Source organism: Danio rerio, chromosome 22 (genome assembly GCF_049306965.1).
Source record: "Danio rerio strain Tuebingen ecotype United States chromosome 22, GRCz12tu, whole genome shotgun sequence".
NCBI classification, from domain to species: Eukaryota; Metazoa; Chordata; class Actinopteri; order Cypriniformes; family Danionidae; genus Danio; species Danio rerio.
The window spans coordinates 8,615,025-8,630,794 of NC_133197.1; the positions used below are offsets into that span (position 1 = coordinate 8,615,025).

Genomic DNA, 15,770 nt, shown 5'->3' on the forward strand with positions numbered 1-15,770 from the left:
ATTTTCTGAAAATGTAAATAAAAATGTTAATAATAATATATGATAGTGACTATTTGCTTAGAAGAAATATGTAGTTGTCTAAGCAATATGGTTTTACACAGAGTAAAGCATCTTTATTAAGGCCATCTGCCTTCTATTAAATGTTCTTCAAACGGAGCTAAAAGGTAGGAGAATTATGGGTGCAGTAGGGCTAGTTGTGGCAAATGATAATTTACAGGCTAATCTGGGTTCGGAAGAGAGCAGCTAACATTGTAAATACAAATTAATTCTATTAAGATATGACTATGGAAAATAACTGTTTATAGAATATTTAAAATAACTATTTAGATGCTGTTTTTACTCATATGTAATAGGCTAACATTATTAAATACGCACAATGTACTTCTGACTTTTTATCACATTTGCATAATTTTTAATTTGTTAAAAAGGTTTCCTTCCCATTTAAAAATAAATGTATTTCCAATATGACATGTAATGGGAAGAGAAAATGAAGAATGAGTTCAGAGGGCGGTGAATTTGAACCGAGTTAAGAATTGATCGCATCAAAGCATGTTGCTTAGCACTTTACAAGCTACGCCACTCAGACTGCTGTTAGTGGTGCTCTTTAGTTATATTGTCTCAGTTGATCAGCCACTCAAGGGCAGAAAACATGCAAATAGCTTATTCCAACGAGGTGCACTATTTGCACTTTGCACCTAAATAGACACTCCATAATTTTCACCCCTCGCAGGGGCCCCAAATGGCACACAGGCCCCTGGGCTCATGCTAATGACGCCCATTGGTTAATCTGGGCCTGGATAGGGGTAAGTAGAAGGAATAAGTGATACAACTGAGACTAGGCCATAATTTTTCCTTGTAAACTGAGCTGTCAATCACAGTATCTTTTGTTTCAAGGTGATTGACTGTTTGCACCTGTTAGTCCCCCTTCATGTGCAAACACTCATGAACTCAGGATAAAATTTTGCGTTAACAGAGAAAGTTAGTAATCAGGGTCATGGTACAAACAAAGTCTGATTGCAGTAGTTTGATTTAGTTTAATAAACTTAAAAGTAATCAAATCCTGAGTTTGTTTAGCCACCATCATGGAACAGGCACCTAATCACCACTTCTGAGTTTTCAACACTGACCAGTATATCATTTAAATACTTGAGATACTCACATATGAGAGTAAGAATGAAGATTTGGTATGAGGTCCCTGTGCTGCTGATAATCTTCAGTTTATAGACCCCAACATGTTTGCTTGTTGTGTTTCTTATTGTTACTGATCCAGTCATAGAGTCCAGCCTCAGTCTGTCTCTGAACCTCCCATCAGCACTATCACCGGTGGAGATCTCTCTGGTATTTCCATTGACTCCAGCAATAAGAGTCTCTTGTGGTCCAAACTCCCACAGTATCCGATCGTCTTTCTGAATTACAGCATCAGGCTTTAAAGTGACAGATTTTCCCTCCTTCACAGACATTATCTTCTCTTCATCTGTCACAGCAGCACATAAACATGGTCAAATGTGGATATGAATTAATCTCATTTAGCATTTGATTAAATGTTAATGAACTAAAACCAATTATGCTACATGAACTGACTTGTGAGTAGAGATAAAGAAATTCAGATTCTCATGCTTTACTGCTTTTACTGTCGAAATTTAACTGTAATGCACTGCGTGAGCACTAGTCTCTTTAATGTGGAAGTGCCCTGGCACCAAGATGGCTGATCCAGTGATTGATCAGTAAAACAAAATGCGCAGCACACTGCTCTTTACTAATGTCAAAAAAGGCAGTGCAGTGCATCTTGCTTACGAGCCTCTAGGTATTGCAAGAAGCACAAAACTGTACTTTGTATTTATCCTGTTCTCATATTCATGCATGTATCCACAAGAATACAAGATTAACATTATACCAGACACGCTGTAAAAAGCATTTTCACAGTCCGCAGACTTGTCTCACAGACAGCCTAGGAACATATCTCTAACCTCTTTGTTTGTAGTGCGGTGCTGAAACATCTTTGTTTAAAAGGCTACATGGCCCTTACCCCTACACCTCCAAGCAGTAGAGAATCAGGACACCTCTACCCGTTCACATGAATGTGCGAAACGAAAGATAGGGGTAAGTGGAAGGGATAAGTGTTAGAACTGGGATCGGGCCATACTTTTTGCTTGTAAACTGAGCTGTCAATCACAGTATATTTTGATTCAAGGCAATTGATTAGCTGTTTGCTCCTGTTGTCCTATCTTCAAGTGCATACACTCATGAACTCAGGATAAAATTTTGAGTTAACAGAGAAAGTTAGTAATCAGGGTCATGGTACAAACAAAGCCTGATTGCACTAGTTTGATTTGGTTTAGTAAACTTAAAAGTAATCAAATTCTGAGTTTATTTAGCCACCATCATGGAACAGGCACCTAATCATCACTTCTGAGTTTTCAACTGTGACATTTATATGATTAAATACTTGCGATACTCACATATGAGAGTAAGAAGGAATTTTTGAAATGAGGTCCCAGTGCTGCTGATGATCTTCAGTTTATAGACTCCAACATGTTCACTTGCTGTGTTTGTGATCTTTAATGATCCAGTCGTAGAGTCCAGCATCAGTCGGTCTCTGAATCTCCCATCAGCACAATCACCTCTGGAGATCTCTCTGGTATTGACTTTATTGATAAGAATCTCTTCAGGTCCAAACATCCACAGTATCTGATTGTCTCTTTGAATTGCAGCATCAGGCTTTAGAGTGATAGATTCTCCCTTCCTCACCAACATCATCTTTGTTTCATCTGTCACAGCAGCACATAAACATGGTGACATGTGGATATTATTAATTAATTTCATTTAGTATTTGATTAAATGTTAATTAACTAAAACCAATAACACTACATGAGCTGACTTGTTAGTAGAGATGCAGATCTTCTGTATCGCCTGCTTTACTGCTAAAATTTGAGTGTAATGCACTGCGTGAGCACTAACCTCTCTAATGTGGAAGTGCCCCGGCACCAAGATGGTTGATCCAGTGGTTAATCAGTAAGATAAAATGCGCAGCACACTGCTCTAAACTAATGTCAACAAAAGGCAGTTCAGTGCATCTTGCTTTCGAGCCTCTAGGCATTGCAAGAAGCACAAAACTGTACTTTGTATTTATGCTGTTCTCATATTCATGGATGTATCCACAAGAATACAAGATTAACATTATACCAGACATGCTGTAAAAAGCATTTTCACAGGCCCCATTTACACTAATACGTTTTAGTTTGAAAACGCATAAGTTTTGCTACGGTTACGCCATCCGTCCACACTACGCCGGAGTTTTCGAGTGTCGAAAATGTAGCGTTTCGGAAACGCCTGATTAGCCGTTTTCATTCTGAAATGCTGCTGCTCCGACTCAGTGTGAATGGGGAAAAACTGAGACATCTGTAAACGGAGGCGGGGCTGCTAAGATTTGCTACCTGGTTGGGGCTTTTGTGTCATTGCGTATCCTTCCCTTATTCCTCAAGCACCTATCACATGACTATAAACACACGGCTTTAATGCTACCGGAAGACAACAGACCAGTCTTTGTTTGTTGACTAACAATTTGTTGACTAACAATAACCAAATGCCGAGCGAGACACACGCTTCCTGTTTATACTTGAACGAGCATGCCCAGAGTGTGCGAATGGTCATGTGATATACGTTTTTGGTGGCATAGTGTGGACCGAGATATGTTCAGAAACGCAAGGTGAAATGCTAGTGTGGACGCGGATCGTTTTTGATCTAAAACGCCGTTTTAAAACTAAAACGCACTAGTGTAAACGGGGCCACAGTCCGCAGACTTTTCTTACAGACAGCTTAGGGACATTTCTCAAACCTCTTCGTTTGTAGTGCAGTGCTGAAACATCTTTGTTTAAAAGGCTACATGGCCCTTACCCCTACACCTTCAAAGTAGAAAATTGGGACATCTCTATCCCTTCACTTGATCGTGCAAAACAATAGGTAGGGGTAAGTGGAAGGTATAAGTGTTAGAATTGGGATCGGGCCATACTTTGTGCTTGTAAACTGAGCTGTCAATCACAATATCTTTTTTTATCAAGGCAATTGATTAGCTGTTTGCCCCTGTTGTCCTGTCTTCATGTGCAAACACTCATGAACTCAGGATCAAATTTTGAGTTAACCGAAAAAGTTGATAATCAGGGTCATGGTACAAACAAAGTCTGATTGCACTAGTTTGATTTAGTTTATTAAACTTAAAAGTAATCATATCCTGAGTTTGTTTAGCCACCATCATGGAACACACACCTAATCATCACTTCTGAGTTTTCAACACTGACTATTACATCATTTAAAGACTTGCGATACTCACATGTGAGAGTAAGAATGAATGTTTGGTATGAGGTCCCAGTGCTGCTGATAATCTTCAGTTTATAGACTCCAACATGTTCACTTGCTGTGTTTCTTATTGTTACTGATCCAGTCGTAGAGTCCAGCATCAGTCTGTCTCTGAATCTCCCATCAGCACAATCACCTGTGCAGATCTCTCTGGTACTGACTTCAGCGATAAGAATCTCTTGCGGTCCAAACATCCACAGTATCTGATCGTCTCTCTGAATTACAGCATCAGGCTTTAGAGTGACAGATTCTCCCTTCTTCATATCCACTTGCTTCGTTTTATCTGTCACAGCAGCACATAAACATGGTGACATGAATATCATTTGTTGAAAATCTTTGTTTAAAAGGCAACATGGCCCTACACCTCCAAGCAGTAAAAAAATCAGGACACCTCTACCCCTTCACATGAATGTGCGAAACAAGAGGAAGGGGTAAGTGGAAGGGATAAGTGTTAGAACTGGGCCATAATTTTTGCTTGTAAACCGAGCTGTCAATCACAGTATCTTTTGTTTTAAGGCAAGTGATTAGCTGTTTGCACCTGTCCGCCTTCATGTGCACACACTCATGAACTCAGTATCAAATTTTGAGGTAACAGAGAAAGTTAGTAATCAGGGTCATGGTACAAACTTAACCCAACTGCGCTGATATGATTTAGTTTAATAAACTTAAAAGTAACCATATCCTGAGTTTGTTTAACCCCTATCATGGAACAGGCAACTAATCATCACTTCTGAGTTTTCAACACTGACCATTATATCATTTAATAACTTGAGATACTCACGTATGAAAGTAAGAATGAATGTTTGGTATGAAGTCCCAGTGCTGCTGATGATCTTCAGTTTATAGACCCCAACATGTTCGCTTGCTGTGTTTGTGATCTTTAATGATCCAGTTGTAGAGTCCAGCATCAGTCTGTCTCTGAATCTTCCATCAGCATCATCACCTCTGGAGATCTCTCTGGTATTGACTTCAGTGATAAGAGTCTCTTCGGGTCCAAACATCCACAGTATCTGATCGTCTCCCTGAATTACAGCATCAGGCTTTAGAGTGACAGATTCTCCCTCCTTCACATCCACTTGCTTCGTTTTATCTTTTACAGCTGCACATAAACATGGTAACATGTAAATATTATTAATTAATTTCATTTAGTATTTGATTGAATGTTAATGAATTAAAAATAATAACCAATGATGCGACATGAACTGACTTGTTAGTAGAGATGCAGACACTCTTATTCTCCTGTGTTACTGCTTTTGATCTGAAAACCAAACATGCAGTGTTGTTAATGTCAAGGAAAGCTTTAGCTTGATCTCAAAATCACAGCATCTTTTACGTCCGGTGTGAAAACCGTTTCGTATGGACATTAATAATGGACATACTAAAAAGAAAAAACTAATATGTAAACAGGGACCAGTTGGAGATGATCATGTAATGGGTGCTGGGGTATATGAGAAATGCAGTCCGGGAACACACAACCAGAATGCCCTTTAGTGATCATAAATGGCAAGACCAGAGGTGACTGTGTCAGTTAATAAAACGATTAAAACTATATAGAGTAGCACAAACAAAAAAGATGCAAATCAGACTGATCAAATATACACAAACCAATCAAATGTGTTAATATCAGGCAGGTCAACACTAAACAATCACAGACTTCAGTTATTATTGCTCAAAACTAATTTCAACGAAGCTGGTGTTAAAAAAAAAAAAGTTTATATACTGACTGTGAAATCTTTGATGTTACACCTCTCCATATTTTACATAGCATATTTTATTACTTACATATCAGACTTTGCTGTTCAGATATCTCCACTTCATGCAGCTCCGCTTCTTAGCAGCACATAGAAACAGAAGTATTATAAATGCATTTGGACCAATCAGACAGAACACATTTTAAACACGATATAGTTTTGGTCAAAATTAAGAGGCTGCTTGAAAAATCTATGGATTATCTATGAATATAGAATTTAAAGTTTTGTAAAACATTTGTTTGATTGTAAAACTACAAATTTCAAATATTGTTGTCATTTAAATCTTTTTTTATTTGTAGCTTTTTGGCATTAAATGACAAAATGCCCAATGTTGTATCTTCTGAAAATTTACCAAATCAGTATTTGCTAGAATACCCTTGATTTTTAACCACAAGTGAAATAATCAAATGTACATTTTCTAATAACATAATAATAAAATGACAAATTATATTTAAAATTCAAAATAAAGCAAAGGTTAATACTCAAACCCACACCTAAAAATTTTGTAATACCAGAGAAAAGGGAAAAATGTCTTAATCCAATCATTACTTGTACTTCATAGTAGATTTGGATAACAGACCTGGACTTGTGTTAAAGATTCCACACAGCGTATTTTCAGCAGAGAGAAAACCTGAAAGGGCAAAATAATAGAATTCTACTTTAAAATAAAAGTACTGTACTACACCTTATTTATTTTATATGTAATAAAATTATTCAAAAAACCAGAAATCTGAAATTTATATAAAATCAAGCCATAAGGATTAAATGAAATGAAAACCATAAGGATTAAAGATCTCATTTTATAATTTAGAATTTTGTTTATTTTTCTGTTAGAAACCCACAAATTGCTTTAACTGTCAGGATTTTTGTATACTTTTTCAGAATTAGAAAAAAATTGATTTATGATTTATTCAAATTCTACTGTAATACAATACTTAAATTTCTCCTGATGTCTTGACTGTTATACTTACGTCTTATATCAGGTAATTTGTGGCGATAGTAAAACGCAAAAGCAGCTGCTCCTGCAAACACCAGCAGAACAATAACAGATATTCCTGCCGCAGCACCTGAAGACAAACCTGAACCTGATCAAGAAAAAACAAACAGTGAAAATCAACAGCTCTATATAGTGTAGTAGACAATACTACACTGCTACAATAGTGTAGTAAAAAGAGAGATGAAGAACATTTTCACTAGGTGTTTGTAATTTAAATTAGCTCCAAAATACATTGATGTATCTGTCATCTTAAAATGATCAGTATGTCAGCAGTCACTGTAAATTTTCAGGGTAAAATTCTCCTTTACGGTTTTATTTTTTAACATAGTGCTAGTTAAGGTGTGATGTGTTGCATTTGTTTAGCAAAATAATCTACTGAGGTATATACACACGTGTTCAATAAAGTGTTAATAAACAAGCCTTGGCCTTTCCAATATGACAGGCAGTGTATGAATAAAAAGCTCACAGAAACAGCCTCTAATAACGCATTCGTTTGTAAATACATTTATGAAAAAAATCTGTATATTTAGAAGCAAATTCTATAACTAATATTGTGAAACTAACTTTGCATAAGTGTTGAAAACAGTATAACTAAAATTCAGTTAAATTTGTAAAACTTAAAAATATATATTTAAAAAAATATCCTCACCATTGACAGTAACATTGAATAACCACTCTGAAGTCCCATAATTGTGGTTGATCTCTGCTTTATAAAGTCCAGTGTCTGTGGTTTTGATATTCATGATGGTCAGAGATCCAGTCTGATTGTTCTTCTTCAGTCTGTTGAATCTCTCAGTTTCTTTGGTGGGAAAATTGACCACATTTCCTTGGAATTCAGCAATTGAACCTGATATATTTACAAACCACCTCATTCGAATTATTCCCTTCATATCAGTAAAATTGGAGTTAAGAGTCACAGTCTGTCCCTCCATCACTGACACCGACACATTCATTTCAGCACCAAACACACCTGCAGAACAAACAGAAACAGCATCTCAGAGACTGAAACACTGCTGGGAATGTTATAGAAAAAGATTTTAAAGAGAGAATTTAGTCTCGTCTTATGAATATAATAAATATAAATGTATTTTTTTTAGCAAATAATCATCTTGTATTTTGACAGATACAATGAAAAAAACATTATATGCACTTATGTAATTCATAAAAATAACGTCTTGGTTATGTACGTAACACTCATCCCCCAAAAGAGGGTACGGAGATGTTTGTCAAATTGATCGACTAGGGGATTTGTTTATAAGCACCAATAAATCCAATGGAATGCCTATGAAATTGGCAAGTGCAGCTCTCACAGGTGTAGCCACTCCGCAATTAGGAATATAAAGGCCTGACCTTGCACAGTGTCTGTTCGAAAGGGCTCAAATAAAAGCGCATTCTTGCGCACGCTTGCTTTCACAGTTGCCAGCTGTGAACCAGTGCTTCCTTGCCAAGTGAACAGGGAAGACACAGCTGAAAGTGGGTGGATTTCTAGAAAACACACAGGGTGACCTGGGTTTTCCTGAATCATGCCCATAGCAACAGGACCGCACCAAGGGGAGCCACCCTTCTCCTGGTACCAAAAGCTGCCGTGAGAGCACGTAGACTGCAGGTTGAGCTTACCCGGAATGGTATATGTCCCATTCGAGCAGCACAGTTGCCTGCGGACGTCATATGCCCCAAGAGATTCTTAAAGTTTTCAAAGTGACCACTGTTTCTTATCGAATTATTCCAACAGGTCAGCACTGACGCGGGGGCCAACCAACATGCCGTTTGAGTTCCGCTCCATCCCAAGAAAAGATCAACTCCACACGAAGGGGAGAGGACTCTTTTTTTTCAGTTGACCTGAATTGTCCCCTGGCTGTGATGCCGGAGCATCATGTCTCTGTGCTTCCTCGATTAGACCCGAGACCGAGCTTGAACAGCCAGTCATCAACCACTAAGGTAACAGCAAACCACCCAAAATCTTTGTGATGACCCATGGAGAGAGAGAGGGTGGGACTTTTTAATGAAATGTTCGACCAGAGCGCAGACAGGGGCACGTGGTGTCGAGACATAAGCACATGCCCTCAGGTCAGATGCTGCAGACCAATCCAGCGGATGGACACATCTGAGGATGTGCTACTGCATAGGCTTAGGGCGTACTCACACTATGTACAGTTGCCTTAAACCGGGCCGAAGTTGTCCCTCTTCCCGTTTCGCCTAATGGCCCGCACTCACATGGCAATCGAGTCTCAGTGCACTTAGTCGTTTGAGATGCAGTGACACACAGTCAAATGTTTTGCCAAACAGATCAGCCACTTTTGACGCTCATAAACGATTATAAAGTCCTCGTGCTGCAGGAGTTTGGAGGTTTGCTGAAGGTGCAGCTGTCATGCAGTGAGGGGTTTGCGTCTTTAATAAACTACAACAGTTTGCGTTCCTTAAACAGTAAGATTGATTATTAAACACATTTGAAACAGTCCTTTTGAAGTCACGTCTCGTCTCCTGTTTCGGCTCAGGCATGCTTTGCACTCACACACAAGCGTACTGCGCCAAAGCGCTGTGGCACACCTCTTCCAATTAGGCCAGGGCCGGCCAAGTGAACCGTGCCTGAGCCGATTCAGAGCACTCACACTTCTCAAACGATCTGGGAAACGGGCCTGGGCACGGTTCGGATAGCATAGTGTGAGTTCGCCCTTAGTGAATGGCCACTTGCGAACAAGATAACCATTCAAAAAGGGCACAGAACCAGGATCGGCTATTAGCCACCATGCTTATGGGATGCGATGAAGAACGGTTAAAAAACACGCACTCCCTCTTGGCTGGATGAGAGGCTTGATTGTGTCCTTCGCCAAAAAACAGCAATTGCTTTACAAGACAGGGGCAGCTGCGGATTTTAGCGCAGTGAAATGCACACTCCTGAATCTCCTGGAGGCTCTTTGGCAAACTGAATCGCATAGCCGATTCTGATTGTCCCAATGATCCACTATGCCAAGCTATGCAGGGCTAAACAGGCTGACGGAGCCAGTGCTAGTGACTCCATCAGAGCTCGGGCGGGAGTACCCACTTTGGAAAGCAGCATGTCCTGAGGAAGAGTATGCAAGCATGTTGCCACGCTCACCTGATCCCACCGTCCCGTAGGTTGAAAGAGGAAGGAGTCTGTCCTCTAATCGCAACCTCCTGGTGTAACGGAGGCCAGCTAGTGTGTGTGCTGTGCAGGTAAACCTCACTCCTCTGACCTCTAAAAAGGTGCTCTAGCGACAGACGCTAGAGGCCATGGTCTTTAGCCTCCTTGGTAGAGCACCGACTCCCATGCGGAAGGTTGCAGGTTCGAAACCAGCTCGGAGCGGGTTGGGTGGCATAGAGCCGGCAGGGGTTACACTGGCCAATGGCTAAGTGTTGAGTCAAGGCTGCAAGCTGGAACACAGTGCGTCCCAGGCTCGCAGCACTCGAGGGTTCACACCCAGTGGGAAAGAAACTGCTTCCATGGGTGTAGGACATAAACTCATAGTGATCAACTGAGGGGGAACTAAAGTCTAATAACATGTATTTTAAAAAGTAGCTTTTAAAAATATTTATATTGTAAAAAAATGACTACAAATAAATCTATAATTTTAAACTTTCTTTTTTATTAAAGAATCCTATAAAGGAAAATCGTATCATAATTGTCACAATACTATGAAGCAAGAAAAATATACTTTCAGCACTGCTAAATTGTAAGAATCATTATATCTGCTTTAGTGTAACAGAAATTCAAACTGGTTTGAAACAAGTGGTGTAAATGGTGGCATAATACTAAACTATCCCTTTTAATATTTTATATTGAAGATTTATATTTGAGACTTTTATTTATATTTGTCTTGTCTTTTGTCATATTGTCTTTCTACCTCAGATTGTGATGGACCTAGATTGTAACACCATTTACAGATTTATACTTCTGCGTCAAGCGCACGCATATGCTACGGCGCAGCCTACACATGGACGCACACTTCTCAAAAAATGTAGTAGCACGTAGCGCAAGCTATGTGATTGGTCGGCTTGGTAGCACAGACGAGTGTGAGTAGGGCGGGATGCTATTCCTACCGGTAAGTGTGTGTTACATGTAAAATACCAAAGTGAAAGCATGTTAAGTAATAACGAGAGCTGTTTATCTTTTAGGAAAATTGACCAAATAGCAGTGTTAGTTTATCTCTTTTTCTCTCTATAATGTAAAGCCTATAATGCATAAGCCAATGGCTATGTATAAGAAAGTCTTACCTCTGCTCTATATTTAGTGACGACGTCTGTGGGTGTCACCATAGGCAGAGCGTGTGTAAGGCTGGGGAAGGCTTTAGCTATTGTAAGTTTGTCAGTCAAATTTAAAGTTCCCCTCCGCACAAAAATGGAACTGTCCAACTCCACACTTTGCACTGATGAGCGCTGTTTTTTATTGGAGTTCACAGCAGCTTTGAAAATGAAACCAAAAATGCTGGCCAGCGAACTATTCTGATTTGCTGGTCAAGGACAAATGTAAAAAAAATACAAATGAGTATTACGAGAGAGGTATAATAATATATTATTCTGGTCTAACTTGTTTTCAGCATTAAATGAATTTAGTAGTTTCATTGTAACGTTGTCTAGGCAATCGTTTGGAGTTTTACATTTTAAAGGTCAAATATTCATTGCTGAAATACAAGTTCAGTTTTCGATTGGCCTTGTGAAAAAGAGAATGATTTCAGATTCTTGACAAATTTTTGCAATTTAACAGCAAAGACAACGTCAACACTTAAATTGGGTCTATAAAGAGGCAACAAGGAGTAATAATTTCATTTAAAACTGCAAACAGTAAGTAATAATTAAATAAATATTAAATAAATAAGTATTTAACATTTTTAAAAAAATTATAAATGCCGCCTTGATGAACAGAAGTATAAACTTTCCTTAAGGCAGACAATTATCTCACGATAGAATTACAATGAATGATTTATTATTAAACAATTAATATAAATGTTTGGAAATGTAAATTGGTATTTCAAACTGATATGCTACATAAAAATATAGAAAAAAACATCTTTAAAACATTTTCTGATGAATACAAGTGGCCTTAGACTTTTGCACAGTACTGTATATACTAATGAAAAATTCTGATGGAATTTAGAGGTTTTTGCATCTGCACTCTTCATTAATCCATGGATAATAACAGCACAGAACAGAACAACTGTGATAGTATAAAACTTGTATTTTTGTAAGAGTGCTTAACACAGTATACCTAATGTGTCCCAGCTGCATGCCAAATCTCTAATTCAGTTTAATTTGTAATAAACAAACAAACATGAAAACAATAAAAAAAGAGAAAAACTCACTATATACGATAACGTTGAATAACGTATTTGAGGTCCTGTGGTTGATCTCTGCTTTATAAAGTCCAGTATGATTAGTTATCAAGTTCTTGATAGTCAGAAATCCAGTCTGATCTTCCAGCTTTAATCTGTCTCTGAATATCTCTGTTTCATTGTTATATGAGGTGTCATTTCCGACCATTGTAGCAATAATTAGATCTCCAAAAATCCACTGTATAACACTGGTTTTATCTATTTGAGTATGATCTGTGGTTAGAGTCACAGAATTTTCCTTCTTCCGTGGCAATATCTGCACTTCATCAGCAGCAAACACACCTGCAGACAAAGAGACACAGTCAATAACAGATTCAACTCACTGCTTTATTAGTTAGAAATCATTTAGAAAGAGTTATTTAATGCTGTTTAAAAAAAATCTAAATGATCAAGAAAATCAAAAGATTTGAATTGAAATGTATATCTCTTTGTATGTTTAAAATGTAGTTTAATAAATATTGTTGCCAGTTTTAAAGATTTTAGAAATCATCCATTAAAGCTTGAGTTGAAGCAAAAGTTATTCACAGTTAAGTTAGTGTAATTCACAAATGCTAAGGTTCAGTGTTTTTGTACATTAATGAGCAATCAGATTAAATTGTACATTGTTCTGTTGGTCTTAAAAAAAGACTTTCACATTTAAAGAATAAGATGATAAAGAGCAGCATTTCTATTTACAAATGTAGGAAACTTGGACACCATTATGCCTATTTTTGGGCAAGTAAATGAGCTCTTTGAGTTCTCTGTGATGGCAATGGAGAGAAAATTTGACAAGACCCCTATAATATACCTGTTTGGGATGGAATTAAAGTGAAAGTGAAAGTGAAAATTAAGATATTCGATCTCTGTATTAAACTAAATTATAGGTTTTATTTCTTATGTATCTAAGAAATGTACTCCATAAAATTAGTACCCTCCAATATTTGCTCAATCTCAACATATCATAAAATTACACACTGCATGTGGGATATTTAACATTAAGTAAAAAAAAATACTCCAATTTCTTTAACAGCTGGCATAATATGTTTTAAATTCTTACCTATTGACACAGTAACACAAATGAATCACCAGTGAGAAACAATAGTGATACTCACTAAATTAAGAATTAATCCATGTATATATATATATATATATATATATATATATATATATATATATATATATATATATATATATATAATTTTTTTTTACAATTCATCACCAAAAATAACAAGGTTACAGACAAACTAAAGGCTTCATACGAACTCATAAGATAAATATATTACTAAAAAGGACAATGGAGTTACAATAAGCCTATCTTCATAGATATTCGAGAAATAGCAATTAAGTCAATTTATATCAAAGAGTGATTTTTCCTTTATTTTACACTAATAGAAATTATTATTATTGCCAATAATTCTGTTATGGACAGAACAAATTATATAGATTATATACCTACATTAAATTATTATTTTTTAATTCAAAATCTAGAGCAAGAATGAACATTTCTTTAGAATGACCCGTATATTTGGCAGTCATAAAACAATACAGCATTAACTACCCTTTTGGTTTAAAATGCTTTTTAAGACTTTTTCCAACTTGTGTTTTTCCTTAAATATAACATCAAAAACAACTTTTCGGGGTCAACGTGAAAGCTTATGTAGGCTATTAATAAATAAATAATAAAGAAAGAAAAATCACACACTTACCGTATGTTGGTAACAGAAAAAGAATAATCTCTAAAATGTTCTTCATGTTATTGCAGAACTAACGGTACATATACTTTCTAAAAACAGCCACGCCCAACGCGTTCAGACCGTCAACAAATTTGGAGAATCGAGACGTTCATTTACTAATTTAGCTAAATTTCTGAGTATAGGAAACGTTTGTTTACTAATCGAAATCTACTGAAACAAGTAAAAACTGCTATCTCATTCTTTTTCTTCTTCTTGTGAAGTTGTGATTGATTGTTGGCTTCCTCTTCTTCTTACTGGCAGCTGGCAGACCAACATGGTGCATTCCCGCCACCCACTGGATGGTAGTGTGACGCGCATAATGTCAAAAAGCATGAGATCAAAAGATGTATGATAAGAATGGAGGGGATGAGATTACCTGAGGGAAGAGAGAACGGGTAGGTGAAAAAAAATTAATACCTGAATAAATGTATAATTCCTTTATTATAAAAACCATTCTTAAATTATATTAATCAATATTGTTTCTTTTAAGTATGTAATTAATTGCAGTATTATTTTAACCTGATTTGAACCATTTCCTAATAATCTCTAAAGTGACAGATTATTTATCCCGTATAAGTTTAAGACTTGGACTAATTAGCATCTTTGTTTTTCATATGCAACACATTCTGTAATTACATGTTCTATCATTTCTGTTTTCCCACATTTATCACAACATCCGGTCTCATGCTGAACTTTACACCATACTTCCATAATCGATAGTTAATACCAGTGCGTTATATATTCTTTTAAGAGAGAAACAACATGCTCCTAATTCAGCTCCTGACAAACATCTCATAACATTTATTGCTTTTTTTTTTTTGTACATTTATCTATTATTTTCTGAATTTGTATATTAAAATTTTATTTTACATCCATCCATATTCTGCTATAAACACCTGCTCTATTTTTTGTCCATATAATTTAATATTTAAACTTGGGTTAACTTTCTTTTTGAAAAGCATATAACTTCAGTTTTAGCTATAGAAAATCTAAACCCCCACTCATCTGCCCAACGTCTATAACTGCATTTTGCATACACCTTACATGTTCTACATTTCTCACCCTTTTCTATAGCGCATCATCATCTGCATATAATTATCTCCCAATCCCAACTCTATTTTTGAAAGAATGGCATTAATCATAATATTAAATAAAATAGAGCTACTAAAGGCTTTCATGTGGAGTTCCGTACTCTACCGGATATACTTGGGAGAGTGCAGAACCCACTCTAACTTGTATTGTTCTCTTGAGCAAAAATTTTTTAATCCAATTATATATTTTCCCCTTTATTTCCATTTTTTTCAAATTTAATTAAAAGTCCCTCTTTCCTCATCATGTCATATGCTTTTTCCACATCTAAAAATAATCCAATCAACACTTCCTTAACTTGTGCCTTTCTAATTTACGCTTCCAAACAAATCACAGAATATATTGTATTTCGCCCTTTCACATTTCGCAGTTTCCGGAAACCATTTTGATAAGAAGAGAAGAGAGTTTCTTTCTCAATGACATGAACCAATCTGCTCATTACTATTCGCTTCATTAATATTTTGAGGTTATTTCTATAGGCCTATAGTTATTGGGTTGAGAATGTCTTTACCGGGTTTTG

The 15,770-nt window shown here is 36.7% G+C and overlaps 1 protein-coding gene across 1 annotated transcript in view; it reads right to left on the bottom strand.

The window, feature by feature from the left end:
- The window catches only part of zmp:0000001175, a 29,870-nt gene extending 15,438 nt beyond the window's left edge, over nt 1-14,432 (bottom strand). The window contains exons 1-10 of the mRNA XM_073937290.1: nt 14,135-14,432; nt 12,420-12,731; nt 7,751-8,071; nt 7,076-7,189; nt 6,685-6,735; nt 6,136-6,183; nt 5,135-5,452; nt 4,328-4,636; nt 2,460-2,768; nt 1,160-1,474 (exon numbers count right to left, since the gene is read on the bottom strand). Coding sequence (XP_073793391.1) covers nt 1,160-1,474; nt 2,460-2,768; nt 4,328-4,636; nt 5,135-5,452; nt 6,136-6,183; nt 6,685-6,735; nt 7,076-7,189; nt 7,751-8,071; nt 12,420-12,731; nt 14,135-14,180 — 2,143 coding nt within the window. The 5' untranslated portion in view covers nt 14,181-14,432. The remainder of the gene's footprint in view (nt 1-1,159; nt 1,475-2,459; nt 2,769-4,327; nt 4,637-5,134; nt 5,453-6,135; nt 6,184-6,684; nt 6,736-7,075; nt 7,190-7,750; nt 8,072-12,419; nt 12,732-14,134) is intronic.
- Nucleotides 14,433-15,770: the final 1,338 nt, after the last annotated feature.